General features: G+C 45.6%; 1 protein-coding gene across 2 annotated transcripts; it reads right to left on the minus strand.

Annotated features, from left to right (window-relative positions):
* Positions 1-257: 257 nt before the first annotated feature.
* Positions 258-11,988, minus strand: Pgap2 (post-GPI attachment to proteins 2). 2 transcript variants are annotated; one of them, XM_027942579.2, is made up of 6 exons: positions 11,814-11,988; positions 6,758-6,970; positions 2,393-2,645; positions 2,146-2,252; positions 1,441-1,549; positions 258-1,261 (listed from the first exon to the last, which is right to left on the minus strand). In XM_027942579.2, exons 1-6 carry the CDS (start codon positions 11,976-11,978, stop codon positions 1,131-1,133), a joined length of 978 nt encoding a protein of 325 aa, XP_027798380.1. In that variant the 5' UTR covers positions 11,979-11,988; the 3' UTR covers positions 258-1,130. The 2 variants fall into 2 exon arrangements, with proteins under 2 accessions (XP_027798380.1, XP_027798379.1); XM_027942578.3 differs by lacking the exon at positions 6,758-6,970 and having other exon boundaries at positions 2,158-2,252.
* Between the last annotated feature and the right edge of the window lie 11,696 nt (positions 11,989-23,684).

Below are 23,684 nucleotides of genomic sequence, written 5' to 3' on the forward strand. Positions count from 1 at the left end.
TCCTTTAAGAGGGGACAGGAGACAATAGGCTTCATTGTGGTCCCCCACCCCGCCCCCCAATTTCCCTAACAAAGCTCTGGGGCCCATCCACAGATGCTGGGAACCTCCATCTATAAACCTCCATTTTGGAGCCTTAGGAGACTCTAGGCCCAAAAACATTCTGCCATAGACTTATTCCCTCCATCCTGGAACCCATCTCTTACCTCAGTTACTATTAAACAAGGAATGAACCTCAAGAGTAGAAAGGTTAGCCCAGGTTGTTGGCAAAAGAAAAAAAAATTTTATTTTCATTTGAAATAAAATGTACAACCAGAAGAGCTCAGGGTCTGGGGTAATAGGGAGTTATACACCAGGGAGCCTGTGTTGTGGTAGGGAACTGTGCCTCTTGATCCCTCTACCCCATATCTTTGCAAGGAGGAAGGGTATATAGGCTAGTGATTTCAGAAGGGAAGAGAAACACATGCCGTGCTGGTGCTTTTTCTGGAACAGGTCATCCTTCAGGTATAGACCACTTCCATCAGATGATGTCAGAAGCACACTGGCAAAGCCATTGGAGATCACACACTGCCACCTCCCCCCATCATACACATGGACACACTGAGGCTCAGATAGGTAAGGATACAAACCTTAGGGCCCACACCAGACTAAAGAAGTGAAGTCAGGACTAAAACACTTGGGCAAACCCAGCAGGGGACTACAGCCACAGGCCTAAATGTGCATGGAAGATTATCAGGTTCTAGTCAAATGAATGACCTGGAGAGAAATGGCTATGGTTTTGAAGCTGCAGCCACTGCTCAGCAGTCCCTAACCTCAGTGAGAGGTGGCTAGGTAAAAGCCAAAAATTGGATGGTGGTCATAAACCTCTGAACTTTTTTTAGCACCAAGTGGTGGAGCTCTCCTTCCAGCTCAGCTTCTTGGGGCCTGTCAGTTTAGATTGACGTTACTTGAAGGCCCCTGTGGCTGTGTGAGGGTTGAGGAGGAGAAGCCAGAGATGCTGGGGTCAGCCTTGTCCTATGCCCTTCTTCCCTCTCCCCCATTTCAGAAGGACCCAGGAGGACACAGGTATGGGGAAGGCCAGAGTGGTTTCTTGTTTCTAGGCAGTGGGCTACTTTCTCCCAGCAGCAGAGGTGTTAGAATCGCTTTTCCTCTGGTTGAGAGGTTATGAGCAGCTCTTTGTTCCCGAAGTCCCACCAGGCTGTCATGTGGAATGCCATGTTGGTTAGAACGACAGTGTACTCCAGGATGGCAAAGATGGTGTATACTGTTTTAAGGACACAAGTAACCTCCTGTTACTTCCTTTTAGGAGCCTCTTAAATCACCAACCCACTACAGAGAAATAATAGTAGTCAGCCAGTACCCAAGACTATTGCCCACTCTCAAAAACATCACAACTGCCCCAAAGACACTTATGACCATCTATGGATCCTAGCCTGGCCTCACCTCCAGCCTCACAATACATGTTGTGTCGAAAGTAGACAGCCAGTGCCAAGAAGAAGGAGACGAAGTTGATGATGAAGAGCCGCTGTTTCCAGCTGTAGGACTTGCGATCCTAGGGGGTGGGCTGTCTGATCACTCTGCAGCTTATTGGGTATATGTGGGTAGCTTCCCCTCTTAGCCCCAGCTTCTAAGGGCTGGGCCTTCCCTCCCTTGGTTCCCATAGTGGTCATAGAAGGGGGCAGAGGCATGGGCAGCAGGAATGACAAGTATGTTCACATCCCTGATGAGCCCTGCCTCTTCCATTTCAGAGGGATGGAGTATAAAAGTTACATGGAGTCACCCACCAACCCAACACTCCTCAGATACTTTGTGTGGCAAAGAATGGCATGTGTATGGGTGGGTGGAATCTAGACTGCAGTACCCTGACACTGTCCCTAAGCCACTAGAGCCTGTCTGCTACTTACTCATTTTACCCCTATTTGGAGTCTCCATTTCTTCTATTCTAATCTCCTTTACTACCCAAACATAATCCTAGATTCTGACAAATAAGCCACTTTTAACTTGTTTCCATGCCTCAGCCCCAAACCCAGTACCCCTCTGCCAGGGTTTCTAGAACTCCAGTTCCCACCCCATCATTACCAGCATCCTGAGGACAGATGTTCTTGATTTTCTTCTGGGCCCCGTGGAGCCCAGTAGGGTAGACCGTACCTCCTGACTTACTGTGTGCTTCTTGGTCAGCCGCCAGAGAATGCAGGTGAGGAGCATGTGACCGAGGGAAGCAGCGATGAACACAATGAAAGCATTTTCATGGACGGCTGGAGGGAGAGAGGAGGATGGGGAGCACACACAGCCAGCAGCGCCCTCACCCTTCCACAGGAAGGTTTGTATGTGAGAAGGGGTGGGCTCTGTCCCTTTCCCAAACCCTCTTCCACCCCTCCACCGTGGGAGCACCCACTGAAGTCCTCAGAGGAGGAGACATAGGTGAGCACTAATAGTGCGAGGTTCTCCACGACGTTGAGGCCAAAGTTGAGGCGGCAGAGCAGGCGGTAGCCAGGACACGGGGAGGCACAGCTGAGGTAGTGGTTCCAGTAGGCGAAGGCCGCCAAGAAGCGGGGTGCTGAGTGTAGGCCAATGCAGAAGCGCCACACATAGCGCTGGGGCACCTCTCCGCCGATGGCTGAGCTCACCGAGGGTAGATAATTGGGCACCTAGAAAGTTGTGACTGGTCCGTGCATGTCCTCCACTGGTCCTGCCCACCCAATCTATCACAGTCACGGGCTCTGCTCCAGCCCCTTCCCTTCCAGGAAGTCTTCTTTTAAGTGCTCCCAGAGCTCTCCCAAGAGACCTTCCCTTCCAGGTCATGGGCCCAGGGTGCTGGGTTTTTATTCCCCAGCCAGACTGAGATTTGTGCAAGGGCAGGGTAGGCATATTCTATCTCCCCACAAACTGGAACCTGCACATTTGGACAGGTGTGTAGATGGGTTCAAATGCTCCTATGCCCATAGCTTAGAGCTGTGTCTCAGAAAAGACCCCAGGGGAGTCCCAGGAATCCAGGACTCTAGAATTAGTCCTGAGGACAGAGATGTCACAGACTCTCTGACCTTCCTTAGAACAGGGCTACCTAGCTGAGCTGTTCCTCTCACTGCTTCCAGTTCCACTCATTCTTCAGGGTAAATGTGCCCAGGTGGTAGAGGGTGCTGAGAGATCCTGAGGGAGCTAGGCAAGAAGGGTACCCCTATACTGATCATGTTTAAGAAAGTGGATGCTTCTAACCTGATATAGTCTGAGAAAATGACCCTGTTCTTGTGCATCTCCCTATCCATCTTTCTCAATACCTGGAACTCCTCCTTCCTTAAGGAAATGCAACCTCATTGTAGGCTGAGAAAAGGGGAGGCTTCAAGGACTGGTATTGCTTGTATGAGCAGTGAAACAATATGGGACAAGTGAACAGTACTTGAGATGGAAACAGGAATGGGAGGAGGATCTCTTAATACTTTCTGGCCTACAGCAGTGCTTTGCAAACTAAGTACAACTCACTGGGAAGATGTGTGAAAATGCAGGTTTTGAAACCTGAGCACCTGTATTTTTAAAAGTTTCCAAGACTGGAAGTTACCAGTTCATTGCCCACACTTTTCATGGCACTTTTGTTGTTGTTGTTGTTGTTTGGTTTGGTTTGGTACCAGGGATTGAACCCAGGGGTATTTAACCACTGAGCCACATCCCCAGCAATTATTTATTTATTTATTTATTTAGTGAGAGGGTCTCACTAAGTAGCTGAGGCTGGCCTCGACCTTGCAGTCCTTCTGCCTTGGCCTCCCAAATTGTTGGGATTACAGGCATGCACTACCACACCCAGCTTCCATGACATTTTTAGACTCTCAACAAGAGCCAGGGCAGTGTCAGAAATCCAGTGACCCAGCAAGGGAATGAACTTGTTCTCTTGAAGGAATAAGTCTTCAGAGATGGAGCTCTGAAAAACTATTCCTTTCCTCTAGTGGAATGGATCTACAGACTATTGGGAAGGTAGGCAAAATTAGAGACAGCTCACAGGGGAGGGGTGGGCCTGAGGAAGGGTTCAAGTCAGGGACTTCACGGCCTCCGTAAAAAATGTGTGGAGGAAGCTAAGTATAGCACTGTCAAGTTCAGCTCTGTCACAGGAAACTTAGTACAGAGTTCTCCAAGAAGAGACACTGCTCTCAAGGCCATGGCTTGAGTAATCAGTGCAGAGGCAGCAGGAGGCTTTGGAACTTCATAAAGATGGGTCTGTATCCAAGCTTATCTGGGGGACCTTGAGCAAGGCACTTCACCTCTCTGAGTTCCAATTTCTTCATTGGTAACCCGGGTATAACACCATTAACCTGCAGAGTGATTATGAATTCTAAATGTAAGGTATGCAAAGCATCTGCAGTGTCTGGCACATAGTGGGTACAATAAATGACAGATTTCAGAAGATAGACTTCTCTGAAATGCCTGCAGGCTTTTCTCTGAAAAGACTGGCCACTGTGAGTCAAGTGGCCAGTCAGCCAGGCCTGTTTATGGGTTGAGAGGCAGGACACCAGATACAGTGAGACCTCCAAGTCTCCTTACTTTTTTTTTTTTTTTTTGGTGTGTGTGTGTGTATAGTGCTGGGGATTGAACCCAAGGCCTTGTACATGTGGAACAGGCACTCAACTAACTGAACTATATCCCCAGGCCCGCCTGACTTGATTTTTGAGCCTCTCCATTACTCTCAGTTCGGTTAATGAGTGTTGCCTTTTCTTCCTGGAATATTTATTCTGAAGATTGCTCCCTAATCTCAGCTACTTTAAGAGGAATAGGACCAGTACCTAAGCCTGACTGGAAGAGCTCAAAGCACTCAAAAGTGATGAGTCCTTTCTGATGCTGGGAACAAGTACTGGGTAGAGATGATGGAGAATTGGGGGGAGACCTTGGGGAGAAGTGAAAAGTTAGAGCCTTGTGACTGCATTCTGTTTTCACAAAATCCTCTCAGATTAGGATGAGAATCTAAGAGCAGGGATTGTCTCTTCACACACAGGGGCACATGCGTGCATACTCACATATGCACAAACAAAATCAAGTATGTATATATATACCCCACCTCCACCCCCATTCCCAGCACATAAGTTGCTCACTCACCAACAGTGCCAGCAATAAGCAACAGCAAGATCTATCAGAGACCAGATACACAGCTCACTCCAAACCTCTCCATGAGCCCAGAGCTAAAAGTACTGAGAAATGGGTAGAAAACCCCTTTCTTTCTTTCTTTTTTTTTTTTTTTTTTTTGGCAGTACTGGGGATTGAACCCAGGGCCTTGTGCATGGAAGGTAAGCACTCTACCAACTGAGCTATATCCCTAGCCCCTGATAGAAAACCCCTTTCTAATAGCGCAGGAGATCAGAAACTCACAAAGTGGGGTTTCTAAGAATTCCCCAGGTTTTTACCATTAGAGATCCATTTCTTTGGTCTCAGATTAAAAGTCCTCCCCAAATTATAAATGACTTTTTCTACCTGCCTTGCTGCCTCCTCATCCCTTGCCAACTAAACAAAAATTTTAATTCCTGTCAATCCTATTTCCTTTTCCTCTCTGGACTCCATCCTCTTTCCTTTCTAACCTCATGGTCTCCATCTTAGCTCTGGTCTCCAATAGTATGCGTCACTACACTAGCATCCCTATTCTTGTATCAACCCTTAAATCTGTTCTCCACTCAGGAGCTGAGATGATCTTCTAAAGGACAAATCTAATCATATCCCTTTTCCTGCTTAAAATCTTTCCAAAGCTCCTCATTGCCCTCTGGATAAAATCCAAAGCTGTCGGCCTGGCATTCACAAAGATCCTTCTTCACATCCCCCTATCTCCCACAAACAATGCCCCCTCCTATAGAAAGTCAGACTTCCCCAACATCCAAGCTGGGTTAGGTGCTTCCTCTGATCCCTGAAAACCTTCATTCCCTTTTATTGCAAGAATCCCAACTCACTATATTTCAACTGTGCCCAAGGACTGTCTCTTGCAGGAATGAGATGCTGAGAACAAGTCCATTTTCAGCTCCATGTCCCTGACATAGAACTTCTACCCCTGGTCCCTCAGGAAAGATCTAGTGAACTGATCTGGAAAGCAAGAAGTCCATCCAGATTTCCAGCTAGCAGAGCCCTGAGTGTACCCCACAGGCTGTGGGGCTAGGGCTGCTCGTGGAGAAACAAAGCTTGAGAATCCTAGAGTAGGGCTAAGCCACCTGTTACTTTTGGCTCTGGGCCTCACTGTACCTTCTCATTACTGGCTTCCTTTGTAGTCTGGTCTTTTTTCAGCTACCTCTCCCTCTCGTGATCTCTCCTGGCCAGTCCTCCAACCCCTTCCCTTCTCTCCTACATCAACCTCCCAAACCCCAACTCCATTTGAACGTTCTTTCTTTCTTTCTTTCTTTTTTTTTTTCCTTTTTGTTTGTACTGGGGATTGAACTTGAACTCAGGGGCACTTAACCACATCCCCAGCCCTTTTATTTAAGTTAGAGACAGAATCTTGCTAAATTGCTTAGGACCTTGCTAAGTTGCTGAGGCAGGCTTTGAACTTGTGATCCTCCTGTCTTAGCCTCCTGAGCCACTGGGATTATAGGTATGCGCCACCACGTCCAGCTCCTTTGGACTTTGTATAATCCTCTTCCAATTCCAATTCGTGGAGGACTGTGACTCTACAGACACTATGAATCTCTACTGCCAAATTCTCTATCCCTCTCTGACCCTCTAGTTCTCTCCTACTCTCCAATCCTGCCTCACCACGATCTCTTACCCTGGCCCTGACCCAAGTGCTAAGGAGCCTGGCACTCACCCCACAGTCAGTGGCCACTGTGTACTCAAAGTGGAACACCAGGGACCAGATGATGCAGAAGAAGAAGCCGAACGCAGGGAAAGTGATGACCCACCAGACCATGGCTGTGAAGCGGAGCCGGAACACAGTCCCATCGGGGTCCAAGGGCTGGGAGGCCGCAGAGAACATCCTGTAGGAAGTGGCCCAAGAAGGGCAAGGGACACAACTTGGGGCCTGGTGAAATATCTGGGCTTGGGAAAGTGGGGCCTTTTCCAGAGCTGGTTCCTCAGAGTATAGGGAAGAGCCAGAGCAGAAATGGTAGAAAGGACACAAGGGGGGAAAGGAAGACTGCCAAGGAACAGTGGGAGATGGGACAGGAGCAACTTTTGGGAATCTGCTGGTACACTGAGAATCTAGGTTCACCTCTTGAAGAACCTGGGCAATAGAAGCTTCCAGGGGACAGGACCTGGGAGTCCTGATGACTCACCTCACTCTCACGACCTCACAGTCACTAAGGAGAAGGATCAGAAGTAGAAAGGTTATTATTCCCATCCCACAGAAGGAAAGACTGAGGTCCAGAACTATACAGGATCAAACACTAGGACTAAGATCTCTTGCCACTGGACAGCTTAAGGCTCTACATCAAGACCTCCTTCAAGCCAAGTAACCTGGACAAAGAACCTTTGGCTTGAACTGGTAAAGCCCTCCCACTCACCCCGTCTGACCACATTCCTCCTCCTCACCCAAGTTCAACTAGGAACAATGGGAGTGTCTAGAACCTATTTCAGTGGGGCCATAGGCTACCAGACCTCCCACCCCCAGGCTCTGAATGAGCAAAGCCTCAGGCCATCAGCACCCTGAACTCAGAATATCAGGGTTCTTGTGAAGGTTCAAACTCCCATCTCCCCATCTAAGAAGACCACGTCACCCAATCCAAAGATGGGGGAATCTGAGGGTCATAGAAACTTTCTCCACTCAGCATCAGCCTGCTGTGCTGAGCCAGACCCAGGAAGATTCTGTCCAGGTCAGACAAAAACCCAGAGAGCTGGGCTTTACCTCTCCCTATCCCTCCCTGCACCTGCTAATGCCCCACCACCATGACCCCTCAAGCTGGCTCCCTTCTGAGGCAGACAGAGATGGCTTTGTAAAAGGCCTAAGATCAGATCTCCCCTGGGGACTTATACTTCCCTTCATTAAGGAGACCCCAGTCTACTAGTCCAGCTACTCATCAGGGATGGGGTAGGGGTGGGGGCTCACTAAGCAACACTCACACTGGGTGCTGAAGAATCCGGGGCTTGAGTTGAGGGCTCTAGCCAGACTGAGACTGCTCTAAGACAGGAGGGTCCCACCCCTAGCTCCTCAGGGCCTTCCCTCCCACCCACAGAGCCTAGTTCTCCACGGCTGCCCAGGCACACAGCCTTCCCAGGATCAACAAGGCCACATCATAAATCCCGGAACACTCTGCAACGGTTAAGAAGTGATAGTGGCTGAGGTCAGTCCACTGCAGCTTCTTTGCCGGGGTGGGGGTGGGGACCTCTCTGAGGGTTGTAATCAGGGATGCATGCAGGTTTCTAGAAAAGAGAAAAAACAGAATTGGATCTGGCCCTTTTTGACTGGAGCAAAACCAAGTATGTATGTTATGCCCCATTAGAGAACTGGCTAATCTGTGATAATAATAATAGAATCATAGGATTCAAAAGAATCTAGGCAGATCTGAATATGAAACATCAGTGTCCTGCCTGTACCTATGGGGAAACAGCTAATGGCAACTCAGGCTGCATCAACAGATATCTAACAGCCAGTAATAGGAATGAATAATCTTACTTTCACCTATACTACCCAGGCTACCTGAAGTCCCATGCCCAGATCAAGGCCCAACACAGAGAAAATAGTTACCAACTAGGTCAAATCCAAGGGTATGTTCAAGGTGGGGAGAAGCCTAGAGGCCACGTCCTGTGTGTGTTGCCTGAAGAAACTATAGTTATGCTGTCTAAAAAGACCTCCTAAGGAGCCAGGATTATAGCACACTCCAATAATTCCAACGACTCAGGAGGGTGAGGCAGAAGTTCAAAGCTAGTCTTAGCAACTTTGTGAGACCCTGTCTCAAATTTTTAAAAAATTTTAAAAAGGGCTGGGGATGTAGCTCAGTGACAGAGTGCCCCTGAGTTCAATTACCAGCACCTAGCACCACACACATACACGACACAGCCCCACTGTTGTCTTCTCGATCTCTGCAGGTTGACTTAAAGCCAAAATAAGAGAGTAGTTCCATGGCTATCAAAGCAGAGCCAGGGTCAGGATAGAGACTTACAGAAAGGAAAAAAGAAGAAAAAAAAAAAAATCCTATGCTCACTATAAGAAAGAGATTGTTGCCAGGTGCAGTGGCACATACTTGTAATCCCAGCAGCTAGGGAAGCTAAGGCAGGAGAATCACTAGTTCAAAGCCAGCCTCAATAACTTAGTGATGCACTAAGCAATTCAATGAGACCCTATCTCTAATAAAATATAAAAAAGGGCTGGAGATGTGGCTCAGTAGTCAAGTGCCCTTGGGTTCAATCCCTGGTACCAAAAAAAAAAAAAAAAAAGAGAGAGAGAGAGAGAGAGAGAGAGAGGAGAGAGAGATTGTTACTTCTAAGCCGCCTTAGAAAAGGTTACCTGAAAATGGAGGAAGCCCCATCACAGGGCATGTGCAAGCAGAGGAAAAGTTGTTAATTATAGATGTGTTGTGCTAGGTTGCTTTCTTCACTCCTTGGTTTGGCCATTCCTGGGATATTCTACTTTTGGGGGTGGGGGAGGTATTGAGGAATTGAACCCAAGGGAGTTTTAACAATGAGCTACATTCCTAGCCATTTTCATTTCTTTATTTTATTTTTCTTATTTTTATTTATTTATTTTTGGTGGGGATTTAACTCAGGGGCACTTGATCACTGAGCCACATTTCCCAACCCCATTTTGTATTTTATTTAGAGACAAGGACTCATTGAGTTGCTTAGAACCTTGCTTTTGCTGAGGTTGGCTTTGAACTGGTGATCCTCCTAACTCAGCCTCCTGAGCTGCTGGAATTACAGGCATGCGCCACCAGGCTTGGCTCCTGGAATATTCCAGATGGGAAATCCAAAGCATATATGAAAAGTGGGATCCAACAGGCCTACTACTGCTCCAGATGACCAGGTAACCTTCAACAACTACCTATGCCTTAGTTTCCCAACAGGTATGCCAAGAGTAGGTAACAGGTATACAAAGTATGCTGAGGTTATCTATCCTATTAGCCCTCAGGGCCAGCCACAAGTGTCAGTGCAAACAGCCTACTCAGTTTAATGCTATATGTTGTATAAATATTATATATTTTTTTTAGACTATGACTGCTTTATACCACGTCTTCCTTTTCCTGTGGCATTAGGTTGGGGGGGTCCTATCCATTTATTCAACAAATACATTCTGACTCAGATGCATTATCTACCCTCAAGGAGATCCTGGTCTGGTGTGGAAGATAGACACAAATATATAAGTATATGAAAGATAACACAGGGAACTGTAAGCACCCAGAAAAGGGAGTTATAAGTTTGTCCCAAAGGGAAGGCTTTCTGGAGGAGAAGACATCTTGGTAGAGTTCTGCTGGATGAACTAGAGTTGGCCAGAGTAATGGGAACACTGATGCATTATCTGAAACAAGCACTAAGTCAGAAAAGAGTAATCCTCTCCCTCAGATCACCTGGTCACTCCTTTTCCTTCCAGTCCTATTCCTTCTGATAGCTCCTAGCAACAGGTCTCATCAGACTAAGTGCCTATACTCAAAGACTCATGCCTATCCACTGACAAATCTGAGGGAAAACTTCATGTCATATGAACAAAAGAAGTGGGTTCCATCCCAAACTCCTAACCAGACCTCTCTGCTACTTCTTCCTCTTTCTCTGAAGCAGATGCTCTTTTAGGTCCACAACTTCCTATAAAGGAAGTTAGCTGAGGGCCTTCAAAACTCTCTCAGAAACTAGCCCAAGAGTCCATGTTCAGGCCCTGGTTTTTCACCTAGAGTCCCAAGGATAACTTCATCTCCTGCCCGCCTTCCTCTCTAACAATCTCTTCTTCCTCATTCTCCTGACCCTCACCCTTCACATTCCCCAAACTACTTTCTCATCTTTGCAATATCTAGAGCTCTACACTAGCCCTGGAAAAGGAGTAGGACAGGAATCATCAACCTCACTATTTAATTTTTTAGTACTGGAGATTGAACCTGGGGGTGCTTTACCACCAAGCTACATCCCCAGTCCTTTTTATTTTGAGACAGGGTCTCACCAAGTTGCTGAGGCTGAGCCTCCCGCCTCATTCTCTCAAGTCATTGGGATTACAGTTATGGGCCACTGTACCTGGCTCAACCTCACTTTAGACATGGGTAACTGAAGCTCTGGGTCTCAGTGGATGAATTAAGAACATAGCAGAGGTTAATGCAAGTCTCACCCTATTTACTCTGATATCCTACAGAGAAAGAACTCTCCTATCTTCATGGCCCAGACACCCCATATTCCCATCCAGAGGGTAGATGACAATTGGTGGAGCCTCAGTGCTCATGAGACCCACCCCAGAACATATAATACATGCACATAATTGGGTTCCCATATAGACAGGCACTGATAAGAGTTTCTTTTACATATATACCCCACTCAAAGCCATTATATATAGTTATATCACTCACACACATACATATACATATACAGAATCACATTCTCAAAGACAGGCACAAGCCCACAGTGCCACTATGAGACCCAAAATGCCTTCAGTCCTGTTCTGTTTACATTCCAGCAAATGCTGGGGCTCCTGAATGTGTCCTCTTTGAAGTAATGATTGAGTTGTGGGTTTGGGGGCTGCCCAATTTCAGTGGCCCCAGTCCCTAGAACCTTCATGGAAGGTGGAGGGAGTCTAATCCTTGAGACCTCAATTTTCAGGTAACCCCCCCACAAGAAGTCCAGTATATTTGATGGACCCTACTGGAAAGCTGGTTAATCCTATCAAAATAAAATCAGGATCCAAAATAGATCAAGATGGGCCTGAATATGAGGTATGAGTGCCCCCGAAGCCCTACCCCACAGTGTGTGGCCGTTGTCTCCTTGAAGTGGAAGAGCAGGGACCAGAGGATGCAGAAGAGGAAGGCGATAAATGGACAGCAGACCGTGACCAGGACCACCAGGGTGAAGCGGAGCCGAACCAGGATCCCATCCCGATCCAGTGGCAGTGGAACCTGGTACATCTTGTCAGACCTGGGGATGGAGTGGTGTGCTGTCAGGGCCCCATACAGCAGGCTGGGACTCAGTGAAGTCAGCCCTTGTGTTCAGGTGGGGCGTCTGAGAATAATGTTTCCTAAATTTGGACAGCTTCCGCCATGGATAAGGAAGACTGACTCAGAATCCCAAGACAACACTCAAACTCAATTTCAGAGGGAAGACAATGAACCCAATCTAGAGTAGGATGAAGCTTGAACAGATTGGGAGACCTTCTCCTCACTCCTCTGCCTGGCTTCTAGGACTACAGAAGCTAGTTTATCTAGTCTCTTGTTTCTACAACCAACCAGTGGACAGAATAGCCCATCTCCTCCCCAAAGCCTCTGAGCCTAAGGCCAAGTCTCCAGGCTTCACCCACTGGCTCAGAGCCCTCCTGCACCCTCAGTCCCTTCTGTGTGCAGGCAAAGCAGTTCACAGCATTAGGGCCTCTATGGAAGCTGAGAGAACCTCAAACTCCTGTTTGTCCCTGCCTATTGCCTCACGTGCTCTGAGGGTGAAAGGCTTTGCAGAATCAGGCCTGGCATTAGTCTAGGCTTGCTGTTTGCAGGAAAGAGTTGCTTGGTCAGCTTCTGGAGGCTTCTCAGTCCACCCTCTCCCTGAGACTACAGGAGAGCTCTTGAGGACTTGATTTTTCCCTCAAACAAGGGTATCTAAGGTCAAGAACCATAATAGCTAAAAAGAACACCAACAACACCATCAGTTAATAGCAGGGAAAATTAAGGCAGGTATCTACTCAAGGTCCTGTAGAAAGTAGATGGAGAGCCAGCAGTAGGGAGGTGCAGAGCCCTTGAAAAGTTTACACATGGCAACTCTGGCTCTTCTTTACCCCTTCCTCTCTGGGTCAGAGCTCTGGGCAGAAAATTCAGATTAAGACTGGAATGAGGGTGGGAAAAGAAGGAAGAAATAGAAAAACCAAATCCTACAGAGTTTAGCCAATCAGCCCAGTTCCCACTGTAGTGATAGAGAAAATAAGATGCAGAGGGAGAAAGGCCTTTCTTCAAAGCTGGGCCTGAGCAAAACTATCTCTGGAATTTAGGCTTCTTGATGCCAAATTAGGGCTGGTTCCAGATACATTAAAAAAAAAAAAAACCTGCCCTTCTGGTCTCAAAGGCCTTGCCAAATCAAGTCCTAACTCTCCCTGGCCCCACCCACAGAAAGAACTTTGACCTGTTTAGGTTGGCATCCTGGCATTCCAGAACAATCCAGGTGGATAAGCTTCTGAATTCTCATCTACCTTCCCTTTATGCCAGGCCCAATCAGGCTGCCTGTCCCAATTTTTCAAGTTTCTTTTTCCCTTGGGTGGTAGGGAGGTGGTCAGGGATCTCCCCAAGGAGTTTAAAGTGGCTCTGGTACCTTCCCTAATCCAACACATTCCCTGGATCATCTCTACTCGCCCTGGAAGTCCCTCAGGGCCCTAGTTGGAAAGCACCCCACCCAGTCCAAACCAAGACTCTACAGTTGCAGTATACCTAGTCCATCCTCCCAACATCCCTCTTCAAAGCCTGTAGCTCCAGGTCCCTCAGGAACCCCTGGGTTGATGAGGTTGTTTCAAGGGACAGTTTCCAAAACAAAAAAGGATAGTCTGTTCCAGTTTGTTCTTGGAGGTATGTCTGTCCTCTTTCTTAACTGTGTGATCTTGGGCAAGTCAACTAGGCACTCTGGGCCTGTTTCCACAATTGTGCAAGGAGGAGATCAGACGGTTTAGATTACTTTTAAGGGCTCTCCAATTTAGTCACACTGCTCTTCCACACCTCTGGACAGGGAGCTCACTACCTATAGTTTTGCCCCCCAGACAGCTTTAACTTCCTCACACATACTACTTAGTAGAAAACTGCTTGCTTAAGAGTATTCCTACCTCACATCCAAAGTTCCTAGAGATTTTTTTCAGCAGACACTCCCATCACATTTAATGGCTGCCTATAAGCACCCTGTTCAGCACTTAATAATATACATTGTTTCTTTCAATATAATTCCATGAAGTGGCACTATAGGCTGTGTTTCCATTTTACATAAGAGGAAAAGAGTTTAAGATGGTTAAAAACACTTACTCAAAGTCACAGGCTAATAACTGGCAGAGCTGAGATTCGAAACTAGTCTATGGGGTTCCAAGGCTACCCCATGCCTCCATCCGCAGCACCTGGGAGGAATCCTGACCAGGAGGCCCTGCAGAGTAAAGAAGGGAGAGCTTAATCCCTGCACACCTCGCTCCACGCTGGGGAGGGGAAGGAAGGAGGTCAGTTCAGGACATCCGGACAGAAGCAGTTCCTGGGATACAGAGAGTGTGCGGGAAGAAGGCAGGCACCAGGACCCGAGAGATTCGGCCCGCTCCTGAAGCGGCTAGACCGCGTGGCCTAACTTCCCGAATGGGGCTGCCCCGTGGGCGGGTATAGCCATCCCTATACTTACCCAAGCACTAGTGACGAAGAGGCCGCACCAGCGCAGTACGGGAACTTGGGGGTTCCAGGAGAGAGGCCCCGCCGGCCGGGGGCTAGCAGCTGGGGGCCTGCCGGAGCTGCAAGAGCGCGGGGCGGAGCCGGTGCGCGCGGGGCGGAACTTAGGGAGGAAACTGCTCCCCCACCGATTGTGGGCTCTTCCCGGCTTCTAGGGACCCAGACCCCTGGCTCTTCCCCCTTAATCTGGCGTCCCCACAAACCATGTCCCTCCAGCCCTGATCGGCCCCAGTAATTCTGCTTTAATGTTGTTGTTTTATTTTGTTGGTACCGGGGATTGACCCCAGGGGCACTTAAACGAGTGAGCCACATCCCCAGCCCTTTTTATTTTTTTTATTTTGAGACAGGATCTCGCTAAATTGTTGAGGCTGGCTTTGAACTTGCGATCCTCCTGCCTCAGTTTCCCCAGTTGCTGGAATTACAGGCACGCGCCAGGCGCCACTAATTCTGGCAGCGTGAGGGCAGTCAGACATCTAGGAGTGAAGTGCTGGATAAGTTACTTTGTCACCTTACCTCTCGGCCGCGTCCCCATCACCTGTTGAAAGAACATAAAGTTAATCGAACAGGACCCCGATTTCTGTCATTCCCTGACCCCAGTTTCTCCTGTCTTCCACCCACATCCTAAATGAATTATCCCGTCTCGCCCTTCTGAAATATTAAGGCTGATTTGCCCCAGCTTCGGCGCCCCTCCTCCAAACCTTGCTCCTCTGAGCTGGTTGGGGCATTTCATTCTGGGGAAGAGCACCTTGCAGGCTCTGAGACCCTGTGAGGCTCACCCCGAAAATTCTGGGCCAGTGATGTTCCCACATTTGAACAGGAGAGGGCGCTCTGTCTTGTCTAACAAAAGCATAGGGAGAGAGGATCTGCCCAAGCCTTGGGCCTTCCCACAAAGAGGGTTGATCCCAGAAATCAACTCCCAGGTTCCTTCCCCAAGCTGGTCCCTGGCTCCTTTGCAAAGACCATTCTATTCCACAAGAACCGAGAATGAGGAAACAAAAGCAGTGCGTGGAGGATTTCTGAACTAGACAAGGTTAACATCACACCTTTCTCATTTAAATCCTCAAAGTAATAATTAACACGTTCTGAGCACTCACTATATCCCACTCACTTTTCTACATGTTATGTGTTATTTAATCTTCATAAAAATCCTGTGAAGTAGACACTATTAACATCTCCATTTTCCAATGGAAAATAGAAGGTACCTTACCTACTCAGCTAGTAAATATCAGAACCAGGATTCCATCCTGGCACCTGAGGTCATTCCCTCAATCACTATATACTGCTGGTCCCATAAGATAATTATAATTGCCACTTTGCAGAATGGGAGACAGGCTCAAATTTATCAACTTGCCAGAACTCTTTTTCATGCATTTAGTCTTGTTCATTCATGCCAGGCCCTCTCTGTGGTAGACACTTGTAGGGGACCCACAGACATATTTTAGACTCACTCGTTGAGACTTCAAACCTGGAGGGATGGTGTCTTGTTCTAAAATAAGACTTTAAATTCTCCCCACCCTGTTCTTTTTTAAAAAAAAAATATTTATTTTTTAGTTGCACACAATATCTTTATTTTGTTTATTTTTATGTGGTGCTGAGGATTGAACCCAGGGCCTCGCACATGCTAGGTAAGCGCTCTACCACTGAGCCACAATCCCAGCCCACTACCCTGTACTTAAGAGTTAGGGCTCAGAGAAAAATGATTACTAAAACTCTACTTAAAAGAACCACTTCCATCTGATTTCAACAAATAAATTTTGGTTTTCTTAGAACTTTGTGTCATCCTCCTTGCCTTCCTTCACTCTGTATATGCCTGCTTCTGGCCCATTTGCCTGAACCCTGACATTCTCTAATCTTGCCTTTAATTCTCTGGTGACCTGGGCAATGTGGGCCCTTTTAGCCCTGAGCCTTAGTTTCTCCGTTGTAAAATTGTTTTAGGACTATATACATCATACAGTTGTTGTGAGAATCAGAGCAATGTGCCAGGCATGTGGAAGGCACCCAATGCATGGTGGTTATTAAACCAGATGTGTGAGCTGCAGTTTGAACTCATCCTGGCTGAGCCTTCTCTGAATGATCTGACCTTGGCTGTCACTGATTCACTCTGAATATGTTTCTTCTCCTGTCAGTTTGAAAGGAAGAATGGGTTCTTCCTATGTGCCAGGGACTTTATGTCCACTCTTTCATTTGATCCTCAATAAATCTGGTGAGGTAAATTTAATGAAATACATTTTATAGCTAAAGAAGTTGAATGACCACTTAAGCTTCTACTCTTGCCCTCATTCAATAGGCACTCAGTGTTTGCTGAACTGGCCTTTGTCCATTGTCCATGTAGCTGCTGCTGCACTTGAGGGTTCCTGGAGTCTCTTGCCCTCCTGGTGAGGTTTGTCTGGAGTCTGTTTTAGTCACAATCACTGTACCACTCTCCCTTCCACACATACAGACTACACACTCCCAAGGAGACTGAATGTTCACGATGATGTTCCACCTCTAGTAGCAAGGTGGAAGTGTAGATGTAGGGGGCAGATGAGAGGATCAGAATATGGAAGTAATTGTCAAGGAAAGCTTCCTATAGGGGATCTCCTTCACTGGTCTCCTTGTCTTCATGTCTATCATCCTCCCCATTACAGCTAGACCAGCTCTAACCTAGGGCCTTGTGCACGCGAAGCAAGCACTCTACCAACTGAGCTATATCCCCAGCCCCAACTCTGTATAGCTTTTAGGATAAGAGCAAATTCTTTAGTGTGGTATTTAATATTCTTCATGAACTGGCCATCCAATGTTTCAAGCACAAATTTTATATTCTAGTTATACTTCACTCTCCCATGAAGTTTTACTCAACTTTCTTTGTATCTCCCCCCAACCCCAACTTCAAACCCCAAACCCCATGATCTTCCCACAGCATTAGGTGCCTTTTACCAAACTTTATTAGGGCTCTGACCACAAAGTAGCAAAATAATTTGTTTCTGTCCCTTTCCCCACTTTTCTGGGAACTCATTTAAAGAGGGAAACTCCACCCATTTCATACATTCCTTGCATAGGTATATAGTAGGAACTCAGAAAATATTTTAATTTAATTGAAGTGTTTCATTTTTCTTTCTTTTTCCTGATCTGGGGATTGAACCCATGGATGTTTTACCACTGACCCACATCTCAGCCCTTTTTTCTTTTTGAGATAGGATCTATACTAAGTTGTAGAGGCTGGCCTTGAACTTAGTTGCAGATGGACATAATACCTTTATTTCATTCATTTTATTTATTCATGTCGTGTTGAGAATTAAACCTGGTGCTCCACACATGTAAGGCAAGCACTCTACCACTGAGCCACAACTCCAGTCTGGCCTTGAACTTTTGATTCTCCTCTCTTAGCCCCCAGAGTAGCTGATATTACAGGTATGCACCACCATACCCAGTTGAAGTGCGCTTTGAAGGATGGGCAGTATTTAGATAGATCAAGCAAAGATTTAAGAACCACAGGAAGGCATTTGAAGAACAACTTCTAGGAATGGGGGACAAAGTGAGGAGCAAGGCTAAGGACAGTGAAGAGGCAGAGATGCAGACAGTGCTAAAAATACATCCAACTTCAGGCCACAATGTGCCTCAGCCTCCTTGGAAGCCTTAAGAAAATCAGTCTCTTCCTGGGTTGAGGATTTGTTATTCTTCATTCTTCTCAGAGATCTTTTAAATGACCAAGACATCTTCTTTGGATGGCTTTAAACTATCCATCCAAGACTTACCTATCTACTTCCAGAACCCTGATTCAGTTACTGAATTTTCATTGTTCTATAGAACTTTCTTTGTTCCCTCTTTCACTTCCAGTTTGTATTCCTGGATATGCTACATTCTTTCCTGGCCCTTTTGCTTCCTCAGTTTATGTGGCCTAGAATGTTCTTATTTTTCCCTTTTGAGAGAACTCTACCCATCCTATAAAGGGTACTAATTAGCACGAAAATATTTTCACTGTTTTTTTTTTTTTTTTTTTTTTTTTTGTCATTTATACCTCTGTCTTCTTAAATTCTTTTTGGATTATTCCATTTTTTCCCCGGTATTATTATTTTAGTGATCTCCCTAGAAATTACCATATGCATTCTTTTTTCTTCATTTTTGTTGTTATGGTTCTTGTTGTTTTGGTACCAGGGTCTGAATTCAGGGGCACTTAACCACTTAGCTGCATCCCCAGCCATTATTTATATTTTATTTAGAGACAGGGTCTCACTAGTTGCTTAGGGCCTTGCTAAATTGCTGAGGCTGGCTTTGAACTCCCAATTCTCCTGCCTGAGCCTCCTAAAACATTGGGATTACAGGTATGAACCACCATGGCATGTTTACCACATGCATTCTTCTTTTTTTCTGTGCTGGTCATTGAACCCAGGGCCTTGTGCATGCAAGGCAAGCACTCTACCAACTGAGCTATACTCCCAGCCCATCACATGCACTCTTAATCAGAGACTCAACATCATTAGGGAAATGCATATCAAAACCACAATGAGCTGGGCCTGGTGGGGCACCCCTGTAATCCCAGAGGCTGGAGAGACTGAAGCAGGAGGATCACAAGTTCAAAGCCATATTCACCAACTCAGCAAGGCCCTAAGCAACTTAACAAGATCCAGTCTACTACTGCACATCCTGTAGGTTGACTATAATAAGGGAAAAAAAAAAAAAGGAAAATAAGTGTTGGCAAGGATGTGGAGAAACTAGACCCCTCATATATAGCTAATTGGAAATGTTAAATGGTGCAGCCAATTTGGAAAACAGTTGGTGGTTCCTAGAAAGTTAAACATAAAGTTACCATATGACTCTGCAATCCCACTCCTAGGAATATACCCTGAAGAACTGAAAAAAGGTACTTAAACAGGAAACTGTACACATCTTTAGAGCAGGACTATTCACAATATCCAAAAGATGGAATTACCCCAAATGTTTACCAACAAATGAATGAATAAACAAAATATAGTATGTCCACACCATGGGATATTATTCATCCATGAAAAGGAACGAAGTACTAGTAGGTATATGTTACAACCAGATGAATTTTGAAAACATGCTAAGAAGCCACACACAAAAGGTCACACATTGCATGATTCCATTTATATGAAATATTCAGAGTAATTAAATCCATTGATACAGATTTGATAGTTATACATTGGAAGAAGAAGGGAACAGGGAGATACAGCTTAGTGAAAAAAGGGTTTAGCTTTACAATGATGAAATGTTATACATTACATAGAGATGGTAGCTGCATAAATATTGTGAATGTATTAAATCAAATACTACTGGAATTGTTTACTTTTTTCTTTTTTTGGCAGTGCTGGGGACTGAACCCAGGGGCTCAACAATGGGAAGTATTCTACCATTGAGTTACATTCCCAGCCAAAAGTATATTTATTTATTTATTGGTGTGGTGCTTGGGAATGCTAGTCAAGTGCTCTACCACAAGCTACATCCCCAGCCCTTCATTTTTATTTTTTAAATTTATCTTTATTTATTTATTTATTTTGCAGTACTGAGGATCAAACCCAGGGATACTCTACCATAGAGTGACATCCCCAGTGGTCCTCCTTTACCCTTCCAGCACTTTTTATTGAGACAGGGTTGCCCAGTCTGACCTCAAACTTGCAATCCTCCTGCCTCAGCCCCCTGAATAGCTGGAATTCCAATGGGGAATTGGAATTCACCCTGCCCAGCTCCTTTACTTTCATAGTGCATATTTTTTTATGTTATTTTAACTTTACTTCCATAAATATTTTACAAAAACTAAAAAAGCGATTTTAAGAATCAACAGGTAAAAATCAGAAATAAAGCATTTGACCCATGTGGGAAAAAATGAACCACAAATTACTAGCAATTCCATTCCTAGGGATAGATGCAAGAGAATTGAACACATATGACTACAAAAAAAATTGTACACAATGTTTAAAGCAACATTATTCATAATAGCTAAAAATAGAAACAACCCAAATGTCTATTAACTGTTTTTCTCTCTTTTTGGGTAGGGGGGATTGAACTCAGGGACACTTGGCCACTGAGCCACATCTCCAGTCCTATTTTGTATTTTATTTAGTGACAGGGTCTCACTGAGTTGCTTAGTGCCTTGCTTTTGCTGAGGCTGGCTTTGAACTCAGGATCCTCCTGCTTCAGCCTCCTGTGCCTCTGAGATTACAGGCATGTGCCAAAGTGCCCAGACATTAACTGTTTTAATGGAATAACAAAATGTGGCACAAGCCTGTAATCCCATTGGCTCAACAGGCTGAAGCAAAAGGATCCCAAATTCAAGGCCAGACTCATCAACTTAGTGAAGCCTTAAGCAAATTAGTGAAACCCTGTCTCAAAAAGGCTGGGGATGTAGCTCAGCAATAAAGCACCACTGGGCTCTAATCCCCAGTGCAAAAAAAAAAAAAAAAAAAAAAAAAAAGTCAAAGGTATGTACTCAAGATTTCTAAAACTCCAATTATATGCTATTTATCAACCTCACCCTTTCTTATCAAGTTCAGGGAAAGAGAAAGGGAGTCAACATTTACTGAGTGTTTACCATGAGCCAAACATGCTCAGTTTTTTACAAATCCCATCACCTCAATTGACCTTCACAATCAACTTATAAAATATGAAGTATTGTATCCAGTTCATGGAAAAGAAAACTAGGGCACAGAACAGTTAAATAGTTTGTGCAAGCTCTAAAAACTAGCAGAACTAGGATTTTAACTTAGCTCTGTTTGACTCCAGCTCTGCTGCTCTGTCCAACGCACCACATAAGAAATCTGAAAAAAAATAGAACAAAAAAATAAAAATGAATTTTAAAAAGGCATGAGGCCCTGAGTTTAATTACTGGCACTGCCAAAAAGAAAAAAAAAAAGAAAAAGAAGTCTGGAACCATCACCCTTCCAGACTGAGTAGCTGGAATTCTAAGGGGACACCACCCTGCCTAGCTCCTTTACTTTTATAGTGCTTAATTTTATATATCCTAGCAACTGGGGAGGCTGAGGCAGGAGGATTACAAGTTTGAGACCAGCCTCAGCAACTTAGGGAGACCCTAACCAATTTAGTGAGATCCTGTCTGTAACTAAAATATAAGAAAGGGCTGAGGATGTGGCTTAGTGATTAAGTGCCTCTGGGGTCAATCATCTGGTACCAGAAAAAAAAAAAAAAAAAGAGTAACCCTTATTGAGGGCTTATCATGCACCAGGTATCATGCTAAGAGCTTTACCCATATTATTTTGCTTAATTCTCACAATAACCCTGTGATGCAAGCAAAATTGTTATTCCCATTTTACAGACAAGGAATCAGGATCAGGGGGTTAGGAAATTTTCCCAAGTTCATACAACTAATACATGGTTTGACCCAGATTAAAACCCAGGGTTCTGAGACTCCAAACTTCACCAGTCTCTATTAGTTTCCCCTACTAAGGAAACCAATTTACACATTCATTCACCAAAAATCTATAGTGCACCTTCTGTGTGCATGGCCTTAGGTACCAGACAAAAAAACTAGAGTTGAGCTTAAAACAGAGTTGGGTTTGAGGATTAAAGGACAAGAGAAGAGCAGTGAGGAAGCTTCTGTGACTATCCAGTAAGTGCTAATGACTTTTTTTTTTTTAACATTTGTTTTTAGTTATAGGTGGACACAATACATTTATTTTATTTTATTATTTATGTGGTGCTGAGGATCAAACCCAGGGCTTCACACATTCTAGCTGTGAGCACTCTACTGCTGAGCCATAAGCCCAGCACTAATGACTTTTCTAATGTAGAGCAAAAGCAAATAAAGATGAAAGGAAAGCAGGGGTGTTTGGACAAAGGAGTTAGGAGGTGGCTGCAAATGGAAGCTTAAACTAGCCTTACTATTTGGCCATCCACACATTAACTTTTTTCTTCCTTCAAGCATCTACTGAACATCTACAAAGTATCCTGTTTCTTCTTATTCCATCTTTACGACCACTTCACTTTTCAACAAATAATTTCTAATTCCTTGCTACTATTGAAAACTCCCAGGAATTAATCTAAATTTTTGGCAAATCATTTTTCAATTTTGTATTGATATTTCAGGAGGTGGTGGAGAGGCAGTGTGCATATACTTTGCTTTTTTTAGCATAGCTCCTGCTGTTCTATGTGAGACCCTCAGCCCTGGAGAGGTCTAGTTTCTAAAAACATACCCACCCCTCCCTCTGGTAATATCAGGTGTCTACTTTAGGCTAGGTCCCAGGAGGAAAGGGACACCAAGAGGATGAAAATGCAGCTCTTGCAGGGTGTAGTTGGCAACACCTGTAATCCCAGTGGCTCAGGAGGCTGAGACAGGAGGATCACAAGTTCAAGGACAACCTTAGCAATTTAGCAAAAGCCTAAGCAACTTAGTGAGACCCTGCTTCAATATTAAAAGGGGCTGAGAATGCAGCCAGTGGTAAAGCACCCCTGGGTTCAATACCAGGTTAAATCCCCAACACCAAAAAAGAAGAAAATGCAGCTATGATCTACGGAGAGGTGAGGGTTAGGGATTGGCATAAAATACGGGAAAATAATAAGTGCACAAAAAGGGACAAGGAACTACAAAGGCCTGCCCAAGAATTAGCCCAACAAGCTGCGAGGAGTTAGCACGCATATGTCAGAGAAGCTGGGAACATTGAACCAGGCCTTTAAGAATAAGTAGGAGTTATCAAAATGTAGCTGGAAAGGAGATTCCAAGAATCGTCTATTTTTATCAGGCCCTACAGTGAACTATTACTATGGGGCATCTCTAATGCTCAGGTCTATCTTAGGAATTCAGAGGGAAATGAGTATGCTGCACTGGCATGGGTCAGGACAGAAACGGATCTGATTTTGGGGCCTCAGAGCAGCTCACAGACAAGATATGCGGACAGAGGAGCCTCCTAGGAGGGTCCTCCAGCTCCGCACGTGGTATGGCTAGGAACTGCGAACAGGGCAACCAGGCAGCTTTCCCATCACCGCCTGCGGACTGGGGCAAGGGAAGGGTAGAATAGTTACCAAGCCATCCTGGGGCCTTCCTCCTGATTGGCCCGAGCTTCCGCAGTCGAAGTCTCTCCGCTCCAAAGAAGGGGGCGGGGTCTTGGTATGGCGTCACCAATTTTTTTCTACACCCCAGCCTGTGAACACCAGTCTAGCCCCTCACCAATCCACTTCGAGGAGCCCTGTGACGTCACTACTCTCTCTCAGCCAACCGCCGCGGCGGAGGGGTGGGACTCCATGTCCCTCCCATCGCTCCTCCCTTTTTCCTCCTCC

The sequence above is a fragment of the Marmota flaviventris genome, chromosome 9, assembly GCF_047511675.1.
Source record: "Marmota flaviventris isolate mMarFla1 chromosome 9, mMarFla1.hap1, whole genome shotgun sequence".
NCBI classification, from domain to species: Eukaryota; Metazoa; Chordata; class Mammalia; order Rodentia; family Sciuridae; genus Marmota; species Marmota flaviventris.